The sequence below is a fragment of the Herpailurus yagouaroundi genome, unplaced genomic scaffold (genome assembly GCF_014898765.1).
Source record: "Herpailurus yagouaroundi ecotype Mexico unplaced genomic scaffold, PumYag 187, whole genome shotgun sequence".
Taxonomy (NCBI): domain Eukaryota; kingdom Metazoa; phylum Chordata; class Mammalia; order Carnivora; family Felidae; genus Herpailurus; species Herpailurus yagouaroundi.
This window is the reverse complement of record NW_024412418.1, coordinates 31,967,572-31,978,625: the sequence shown is the minus strand read 5'-3', so window position 1 is coordinate 31,978,625 and position 11,054 is coordinate 31,967,572. Positions and strand designations below refer to the sequence as shown.

The window sequence follows — 11,054 nt, the reverse complement described above, 5'->3', positions numbered from 1 at the left end:
CATCCCACAAATAACACTAGATTAATAGTCACATTAGCGTAAATAACCCAGAAAAAACCCTGAAGATTGGTAAAAAGCTAGCTTTATTATTCCTGATATTTTCTGAAAACTTATTAAAAATTCTATTTTCAGTAACTAAAATAATGCAAACTGAATGCTTCCCTAAGTGTACCTGGCTGATTCTCTGAATATATTTAATTCAGGAGCACTATAAAGAATGATAAAAGTGTGTGAGGGAAATCATGTATAGCAGTCTGTATTCAATCAGAAGTTCTTAAGCTCCCTCTATCTTAATTTTAAAAATGTGAATTCACTCAAGCAAATCATTTTCTGAAATTCAACCACTGGAATTATGCTGAAAATAGAGAATTTTGCTAATGTACTTTCATCAAAATGTTACATTTTTATCCTCATACTTACAGCTTTGAAGAAAAACTGAACTGTAACAAAGCTAAACTAAAAACTGCCTTTGAATTGTTACTGACAACCTGGCATGTAAATGACACAATTAAGAGTCACAGAATGGCTAAGAGGTGTTTTCATACTGTAGCAAACACCACAGACTATCAAAAAGCCTTTCACATCTCCCTTCTCTTCTTGCCTTTCTCTCTCGTACAGATCTTAGAAAAAAAAAGTATGTACTTGATTTCAAATACATGCAGTTAGGAAGGGCCTTGCAACACAGTTCTGGCCATGGAGGGCTGTCCTTTAGTCTTATAACCCCCTTAACCACAAGACAATAAATACAAACACAAAGGCCTACACAGCAGACCACGCGGAGAGGAAAAAGAATCAGGATCCCTGAGTCAAATAAATCAGGTCTAGACTGCCCACCTCTGGATTTCTTATTGCATTAGAAACATAAAAGCTATCAAATTAAGTTGTTAATCTTATTTACAGAAATAGATAGAATTTCTTATTTATAGAAACCCCTATAAATAGGGTTTTCTATAGTGCAGCTGAATGTACTTTAGTGGATACAAATACAAATTTCTCACATAAAAATCAAATTAAGAGGTATGAAGAAAATCTTCACCAACTCCTCAATCTAAAAAGAACCTCAGTGATAAGCTTGTATTTTTGTTTTCTTTACCTGAAGAGGGCAAATAAACACAAAACCATACACAAAAGGGAGGTGGGGATTTGATGGCAGAGGAAACTCCTGATTCCAATGCCAAATGAAAGTGAGATAAGACTGGGGCAGGGAGAAGAGCAGGAGTGTAGCACCAGACAGTAAGGGTCCAAAAGGCTTTACCTAACATCTCCTATATGTCAATATCAACTGTCAGTGAAGAAAATAAAGTTCATTTATTGGGCAAAGGAAACTTAATTCAGTTATTAAGTCTGAACTTTCAAACTTGGGAAGCTTTCCTCCAGGTCATCAGCAAGAGTTTTATCAACTTCATGTAGAATTTTGAGAAAGTCTTCTATCTGTGAGTCAAACAAAAGAACCAAATAAATGAAGTAGAAGAAAAGGTGGTTTACGATACTGATTGGTGACTATAAAAATGTTCTACCCGTGGTTTCTAAACAGTCCAAAGGAAAACAAATGTTGACAAATCCCCAGATGACAATAAAGACTATTACAGTCATTCTCAGTTCTCTGAAACATCAAAGAAGGGACTAGCTCATACCACTTTGTTTTATTCTTGAAATTAGTATTTATACCCCCAATGCTTCCCCTTTAGGGTCCACTACTGGAGTTTTATCCTCTTCCTTGCTGACATGGCCTCTCCCTCCCACATTCCATACTTCATTTTCCTAAAAAAGTTACTATTTTGAAATTGTCTCTAATGGTAGCAAATGTGATATAATTTGAAGAATGATAAAAACCTACTGACCATTCTCACCTAAGAATCTTATCTTTAATATATATGCTTACTTCATAACAGTGAGGGGTCCAATAAATTCAGTGCTGACTCCATTCTCTTAAAATTAGAATAGCTATTCAGGCTAGTCTCGTGAACTACCCAGCAGTCATTTATCTGACAAGGGCACTAAGTCATGTGAATTGCAGGCACGATCTTTTTTGACAATGGTCTCAGAGATCAAGCACTTACATAGAAACATTTAGTAATCCTCTAAAACTCAGCCACCTATACGCTTATTCATACTCACCACAGGACTATAAAAAGGAAGAAGGTTTTTAAATGCACAGGAGCACTTCTGTTTGCTTAACTGGCCCTCCTTTACTCCCTGAGCCACAGTCTCCTAAAACAAACAAAAAAAGATTTGGTAAAAAAGGAAAACCTCTTTAAATTTTTTTTTAATGTTTCTTTTTGAGAGATGGGGGTGGGGGGGCGGGTAGGGCAGAGAGAGAGAGAGAGAGAGAGAGAGAGAGAGAGAGACAGAGACAGAGACACACAGAACTCCAGGCTCTGAGCTGTCACGATGTGGAGCTCGAACTCACGAACTATGAGAGTGTGACCTGAACCAAAGTCAGAGGCTTAAACTGACTAAGCCACCCAGTGCCCCAGAAGAGGAAAATTTCTAAAGCTTTATCTGATTAATAACTATAAATCAGTATATATAATTCCCTACTGATCCTATGGGCATTTCAGATGTCCCAAACTGAACCCAGCATCATCCCCCCCTTATGTAAACCCAAACACTATTTCACTGTAATCCTATTTTAGGGAAGGAGACCACCACCCACCCACCCTGCTGCACAAAGCAGTAACCTGGGATACAGCCAAGATTTTTCCTCCTTCTTTGCTGCTGACCCATCCTCCTAAGAGTTTAATTCTACTCTACCAAATCTCTCTCATCCCATCCTTCCTTCTTCATCCACACTTTCACTGTTTAGGCTCTCAATATTTTTCAGATTACTCTTAAAGGTTACCACCCATAAGAGCCTGTTGGTCTGTAGGTCTCCAGTTCTAATCCTCTCTCTTGCTTTTGGAGTAATCTTTCTAAAAAACAGATCACATCACTTGATCCTTAAAACCGAACTCTCCAGTAGCTCCTCAGTTTCCTCAAGATTAAATCCATATTCCATGAAGTACAATACATAAGAATTTTCATGACATATCCCTGGTTTATTCTCAGTCCACCTTCCTTCTACATTCCTGCCACTTAAAAAAAAATCCCTCTGAAAACAAAATCACATAAAAGTGACAGTAAACAATGGGAAAAATACTTGCAATGAATATGCAAAAGACAGATTATTGCCCAAGGAGTTTATGTAAATAATCAAAATAGATAAATCTATAAAGTAGGAAACACAAATAATACACAAATACATGGAAAGATGTTCACCTTCACTAATAAAAAAAAAAATGCAAGTCAAAATAAGGCATAATTTCTCACCCACTGAACTTTAATATAAAAATTGTAATACCCAATAGTAATAATCATGTAAACCCAGCATTTTCATATGAAAGCATTTGGTAGTATGTAGTCATTAAGTCTCAGTCATCTTCACTTTAAAAATGCTAAGCCCAGTAATCTGACTTCTGAAAATCTATGCCAAACTAATAACCCAAATCTGGAAAAGGAAGCAGGATAGTTGACACCCCGCACACCCCCCTCCAAAAAAAGAAAATTACCAGAATAACCGAAACTTCTTTTAAGAAATATTCTTCTTAAAAAAATTCAATGAATATGAATATATTCTAAATGGTTATATTTATATTTTTTCTAAAATACATGGAAAGAAAGTATGCCCAAAGGAATAATATGCTAACAATCCTGAGCATATTCAGGAAGAATACTCCTTAAAACAAGTTTGCAGTAAATTTTGAAAACTGGCTTTTTGGCAAACTGGGTATTAAATAAACTGGCTTTTGGTGAAATGTCTGTCAGTAAATTTAGAGTCTGGAAAAGGGCTCACAGTGCTTGCTTCAGCAGCATATATACTAAAATTGGAAAAGAGCTCATAATATAATGTTTGGTGTAAACAGCAGTCTATAAAAATTCTATATACTGGGTTAAAAGCATGTGAAAAACACATATATAAATATACCAAACTACATAAGTTCCTGGCTTATAATTATAAGCTTACACTGATAAGTTTTTTTCTCTATTTTCCCAAATTTATATAACATAATTATAATTTTATATTAAAAAATAATACAGTAATAATAATGTTTGAAGCATTAAGCAACCCACACTTTCTTTTGCTGATGAAACCATCAATATTTCTTTCCTACCTTTGTTAAACCCTGAAAAATATTAGAAAGAAATTCACATGAAATATCCTTTAAGATTTTCAAGTGGAAATCATCTTGGGTTAAATCAGACTTTTTCGTTTCTTCTGTGTTAGAGTCTACTGAGTTCTCTGGCTTCTTCTGACAATGTTCCATGTTTTGTAAGACACGAATCAAGCTGTCAATTAGAGGAAGATCTAGTGTACAAAAGAGGCATGGAATTAGCCAGTTAAATCTGGTCTCTCCTCCTTGTGTTGATTCATTCATTCATTCAAAAGTACTTGAGAGTACTCATCAAAATAAAAAGCTTCTGCACAGTGAAGGAAACAATCAGCAAAACTAAAAGGCAACTGAAGGAATGGGAGAAGATATTTGCAAATGACATATCAGATAAAGGGTTAGTATCCAAAATCTATAAAGAACTTATCAAACTCAACACCCAAAAAGCAAATAATCCAGTAAAGAAATGGGCTAACGACATGATAGACACTTCTGCAAAGAAGACATCCAGATGGCCAACCGACACATGAAAAAATGCTCAACATCATTCATCATCAGGGAAATACAAATCAAAACCACAATGAAATACCACCTTACACCTGTCAGAATGGCTAACATTAACAACTCAGGCAACAACAGATGTTGGCAAGGATGTGGAGAAAGAGGATCTCTTTTGCATTGTTGGTGGGAATGTAAGCTAGTGCAACCACTCTGGAAAACAGTATGGAGGTTTCTCAAAAAACTAAAAATAGAACTACCCTGCGACTCAGCAATTGCACTACTAGGCATTTATCCACGGGATACAGCTGTGCTGTTTCGAAGGGACACATGCACCCCAATGTTTATAGCAGCACTGTCAACAATAGCCAAAGTATGGAAAGAGTCCAAATGTCCATCGATGGATGAATGGATAAAGAAGATGTGGTATATACACACAATGTGGAGTATTACTCGGCAATCAAAAAGAATGAAATCTTGCCGTTTGCAGCTACATGGATGGAACTGGAGAGTATTATGCTAAGTGAAATTAGTCAGTCAGAGAAAGACAAAAGTCATATGACTTCACTCATATGAGGACTTTAAGAGACAAAACAGATGAACATAAGGAAAGGGAAACAAAAATAATATAAAAACAGGGAGGGGGACAAAACAGAAGAGACTCATAAACATGGAGAACAAACTGAGGGATGCTGGAGGGGTTGTGGGAGGGAGATGAACTAAACGGGTAAGGGGCATTAAGGAATCTACTCCTGAAATCATTGTTTCACTATATGCTAATTTGGATGTAAATTTTAAAAAATAAAAAATTTTACCAAAAAATAAAAAGAAATAAGTAAAAGAAAAAAAAAGTACTGACAGTACTGTACTGTAAGTAAGTACTATAAGTACTGTAAGTTAAGTACAACTTACTAGTTACTAGATATTTTATTTCAGGTACTACAGATATGGTGGCAAACAAGATCTTTCAGGCCACAGCCTTCAAGAGGCTCTCAAATAAACTAATGAATAAAACAGATCATTTCAACTTTGGGTGAGTTCTAGGAAGAAAATTAAAAGAGAATATAATAAAGCGGCCAGCAGAGGAGGCTCTTTGAGGGGAGAACTAATAGAGAAGCATCAAGGTAAAGAGCCCAGGAAAACATTTCAGGTAGAGGAAACAATAAGTGCAAAAGCCCCAAAGAGGAAACGGTCTGAGGAACTAAAAGGCCATTATGGCTCAAGCCAAGTGAGTAAGGGGGAAGGAGGGCACAAAACAAATTTCAACAGTTGGGCAACAGTCCTATCATGCAGTGCCTTTGGAGGCCATAGAGAAAAAGAATTTGAATTTTCAACTTTATCAATAAAATCCTAAACAAAGCTTTTAAATTGTATGTTTCTTTAAGTTAAATTTCTTTTTTTTTTTTTTTTATTTTTTTTTTTCAACGTTTATTTATTTTTGGAACAGAGAGAGACAGAGCATGAACGGGGGAGGGGCAGAGAGAGAGGGAGACACAGAATCAGAAACAGGCTCCAGTCTCCGAGCCATCAGCCCAGAGCCTGACGCGGGGCTCGAACTCACGGACCGCAAGATCGTGACCTGGCTGAAGTCGGACGCTTAACCGACTGCGCCACCCAGGTGCCCCATCTTTAAGTTAAATTTCAAAAAGATTGTGATTTCTTCAAAAACTGAATAATCATTTAAATTAGCCTACAGTAAAAACTGAATACAGGGGCACCTGGGTGGCTCGGTCAGTTAAGCATCTGTCTTTGGCTCAGGTCATGATCTTACAGTTCATGAGTTCAAGCCCCGCATTGGACTCTGTGCTGACAACTCACAGCCTAGAGCCTTCAGATTCTGTGTCTCTCTCTCTCTCTGCCCCTCCACTGCTCACACTCTTTCTCTCTCTCAAAAATGAATAAACTTTGAAAAAAAAAATTTTTTTAATGAATATAAAAAATAAAACTAGGGGTGCCTGGGTGGCTTAGGCTTAGAGAGAGAGCATTCTCTCTCTCAAAAAAGAAATAAAAAACATTAAATAAAAAATAAATAAAAACTAAAAATTAAAAAAAAAAGATTTGTTTTTGTAACTTGTCAAATTCAGTGTTAAACAAGAATAATAGTCAAAAACATTCTGAAAAATTAGGATGAAAGGAGACTAGCCCTACTCGGCATTAAAACGTAAAGTTTTAATAATTTAAAAACTATAGCTACTGATACACGAATAGAGCAATAGAAGGGAATAAAACATATAGGGAAACTCAGAACACAGTAAATGACAAAATTTCAAATCAGTGTGGATAAACCAGATTATTCACTAAATGATGTTGAGATAACGGAATAGCAATCTGGAAAAAAGCTGAAGCCATACCTCACATGTAACAAGTGATTAGATTCTAAATGGATCATGAATTTAATTGTAGTCATAAAAAAAAAAATCACTCTGTGAAAAACCATTCGTTTACACAGAAAATATTCATATTATACTTCTAAATTTAAAAAGTTGCCTAAAAAGCAGGACTTAAAAATATATATGCATGTGAGTATATAGTAATTATCTCTGGATGGTGGGATTATAAGCACTATGCTTCCTTTTATAAATTTTGCAAATTTTTTTGTGGTGAGCATGTAATATTTTTATAATCAGGGGAATAAAAGTACCAACACAAACAAACAAACCAAATGAACAATAATCCCAAGCCGGGGCTCTAAAATCTAACAGACTAGAATTTACTCTAGTGAATGAAAATGATACTTACCTTCTTCTATCTTTAGATACTCCTGTTCAGCCTGTGAAGCAAAGATGGCAGACAACACTGAATAAACAGAGGCTAGCACAGTTTTCTGTTCTTGAAGTATGATGGGTGGATCATCAGATTGGCAAAATTCATGGCAGACCAGGTCAAAAAGTAAATTCCAAGTGTCTTTTCCAGTAGCAGGACACTGTACTTAATAGAAATGATAAAAAAAAAAAAAAAGTAGTTATATAAAAACAAAACAATTCAATGAGTAACTCCTGTGCTTCCCTATAAAACACCTTACCAATAGCTTGAATTCCATCATCCACTGTGGTAAGCAGCTGTAAGATATGCATGTAAACATCGAGCCCTTCTGGATTTTCAGAACTAAACTCAAAAAACAAAAACACTGAATCAACAACTCTGTGGGACTGCATTCATTCATTCATTCAACAAATACTTATCACTCTGTACTAGTCATTGTCCCAGGTGCTAAGGATAAAACAAGAAAAGGGCGAAGTCTTGGTGCTCACCAGAGCTTACATGTTAATGGCAAAAACAGTCAAAAAACAAAGAGATACTATGGAATATAATCAACACTCGAGAATGAGAAGTAAAAATTCCTTTTGGCCCTGTCCCACAAAAGCAACAATGCAGAAACCTTTGAGGTGATACTTTATCATTCTGGTTTACTTAAATAATCAGGACGAAAAATGACTGAAACTTTTATAGAATGAACGATAGGCCCACTGCAGCAAGCAAGCATCAACAGTAACAATGTCCTGCAAACTTCAGAGGACTCCCCTAGCTCCCTTAGCTGAGAATACTAAAAGCACGTAAGTATAATTTTTGTGATCAACAGTTTGGATTCCTGGAAGCTCACAATCTTAGTTCTTCAAATGATTAAGTGAAAATATAGTGAACAATAAAAAAGAAGGCTCATATTTAAGTACCTACTACTTTCAGGCACTATGTTAGCAGATGGGAAAACAGAGACGTGTAAAACATTGTATCTTCACAAAGTTTATAGTCTAAAGAAAAGAAGATAATTAAAGGAGCGATCATGATAAAATGATAGGACTGTAACACTAAAGGAAGTCTAAGGTACCAGAGAACCACATGGCAAGCAGTATTAACTAAGTTTAGAGAGTTGAGAAAGGCATCTTAAGAGAAATGATATTTATGGGCCGACTGGGTGGCTCAGTTGGTTGAGCATCTGACTTCGACTCAGGTCATGATCTCACAGTTCGGGAGTTCGAGCTCTGCATCGGGCTCTGTGCTGACAGCTCAGAGCCTGGAGCCTGCTTCGGATTCTGTGTCTCCCTCTCTCTCTGCCCCTCCCCTGCTCATGCTCTCTCTCTCTCTCTCAAAAATAAAAAATAAACATTAAAAAAAAGAGAGAGAAATGATATTTAAGCACAGACATGAAAGAGAAATGTTTGAGGTAAAAGAGACATGGTACACAAAGGCTTGAAGGCCAAGAGAGGTTGGTTCCCTTGATGAAAGAAACTTCACATGGTTGAAACACACAGAACAAGTAATAAGGATGGGGAGGCACTGCAGAGCCTTGTAAGCCATGCTTGTTAAAAACCTGGACCTTGGAGCACCTGGGTGGCTCAGTCAGTTGAACATCTGACTTTTGATTTCAGCTCAGGTCATGATCCCAGGGGTGTTGATCAAGCCCCTCATCAGGCTCCATGCTAAACGTGGACCCTGCTTACGATTTTCTCTCTCTCTACCCCTCTCCCTGCCTCCCCCCCACTCCTCCCCAACTTGCTCAAGCATTTGCATGCTCTCTCTATAAAAAAAAAAAAATTTGGACCTCATCCTAAGGAAGACAATGGAAGAGTTTGAAGCACGCGAGTGAGATGATGAGTATGTGTATTGGAAAGATGGTTCTAGAGTCTAGGCTTGGAAGGAGCAGCCTTGAGGTAGGGAACTCAGGTGAGAGAATGCCATAGGTGTCTAGCTGAGAGACAGTGGCCTGAATGATGACTTTAAGAAAACACAGGTAGATCATAAAGACATGGTGTTGAACAAAAGAACTAAGACTCAAAAGAATACATACGGTATAGTTTTTTTCACAAGAAACTCAGAGCCAAAATATATGGAATAATAAAACTATAAAGCAAAGAAATAATTGCTGAAAAAGTCCAGAAAGTAGTCATTTCTAAGTGAGAAAGAGAATTGGGATTTGGAAGGGACACACAGGGGCCACGGAGATGAGGCCCTGTTTTCTGTAAACGTAAGTGTTTGCTTCGTAATTATTCATTAAGTATAAATTTGTTTTTATAGGCTTTCTTGTATATATACTTCACAATGAAAGTGTTGAAAAAATTAAATGAAAACTCTACTTTGATATTTGACATTGAGAATAGTGAGGAAGCAGGTTTGGAGAAAAGATGTTAAGTTTAATCCACCTGGATAAAGGACATAAAAGACTTTAGGTGGGTTATTAACCACCAACGTTATACGACTGAACATTAAGCAGATCAATTCACAAGTTAATTTTCTAGTGACTAGCAAGAAACAGTTTCAATGACCTACAACACCTAGTAATCACTCCTGGCAAGACATCAGAGCCCAAAATTCAGTCACTTATCTAAGACTGACATATAAACGTAAGAACCAAGAAAACAAATGACGTCTGACATTAACTGAAAAAGTTGTTAAATGTTTAATGGAAAATAAAACACCAGAAAATCTTTCCTATTTGACTTAAATTACACAAAATTGCAGAAGATTTTAAGACCATAACCATAATTAATGCTGGAAAACAGCCTATAGCTAACTAATATTAGAATAGGTACTTTGTAACCATTATGATTCTTAAAAAGAGCAAACACAGGGTTACCACAAATATTAGTAGTGAATCCAACCTGACAAAGACTGATGGGGTGCTATTCATCCTGTCAAAAAGAAACTAAAACTTACATCTATGGATATTTCCAGCAATTGGATTTTCCCAAAACATTTTGCACAAAAAGCTCGCTTACCGTACTTGTTTGGCAGCTTCAAGTACACAGGGCACAATTTTAAACACTGGCTGCTCTTCAGCATCTTCCTGGGGTTGGTCCAGAGGCTGAACAGCCCCATTTCTAATCCATTCCAACATTAGCTTCTCGTCCAAATCAAAAAGTTTGTCCACAACTTCCCCTATTTTCACCAGCAAGTCAACTGCAGACGATAAAATAGTTATTGAAATGAGAAGCAAAATTTTAAAAGCAGTAAGGTTAGGGGTGCCTGGGTGGCTCAGTTGGTCAAGTGTCCGACTTCGGCTCAGGTCATGATCTCGTAGCTTGTGGGTTTGAAACCCCCAATGGGATCTGTGCTGACAGTTCAGAGCCTGGAGCCTGCTTCAGATTCTGTGTCTCTGTCTCTCTGCACCTCCCCTGCTCACACTCTGTCTTTTTCTCTCAAAAGCAAATAAACATAAAAAAAAAAAAAATTAAAAAGCAGTAAGGTTAACCAACATTCCTAAAGCTATTCCAAGAAAACCAAATCTTACCAAAGTATTACTTATTAAGGGAGATTTATTCACCTCCTTTGTTTAAATTTGTCTTCCTTTTTTTGTTTTTTGAGTGAGACAGAGAAGGCTCAAGTGAGCAGGAGACAGAGAATCACACAACGGCCACAGAGAGAGAGAGACAGAGAGAGAGACAGAGAGAGAGAGCGGGGGGGGGGGGGGAG

At 36.9% G+C, this 11,054-nt stretch overlaps 1 protein-coding gene across 1 annotated transcript in view; it reads right to left on the bottom strand.

Annotated features, from left to right (window-relative positions):
- Positions 1-1,283: 1,283 nt before the first annotated feature.
- Positions 1,284-11,054, bottom strand: part of SAAL1 (serum amyloid A like 1) — a 26,340-nt gene continuing 16,569 nt past the window's right edge. Inside the window, exons 7-12 of the mRNA XM_040495687.1 lie at positions 10,361-10,541; positions 7,669-7,751; positions 7,386-7,574; positions 4,152-4,345; positions 2,119-2,211; positions 1,284-1,431 (exon numbers count right to left, since the gene is read on the bottom strand). Coding sequence (XP_040351621.1) covers positions 1,339-1,431; positions 2,119-2,211; positions 4,152-4,345; positions 7,386-7,574; positions 7,669-7,751; positions 10,361-10,541 — 833 coding nt within the window. The 3' untranslated portion in view covers positions 1,284-1,338. The remainder of the gene's footprint in view (positions 1,432-2,118; positions 2,212-4,151; positions 4,346-7,385; positions 7,575-7,668; positions 7,752-10,360; positions 10,542-11,054) is intronic.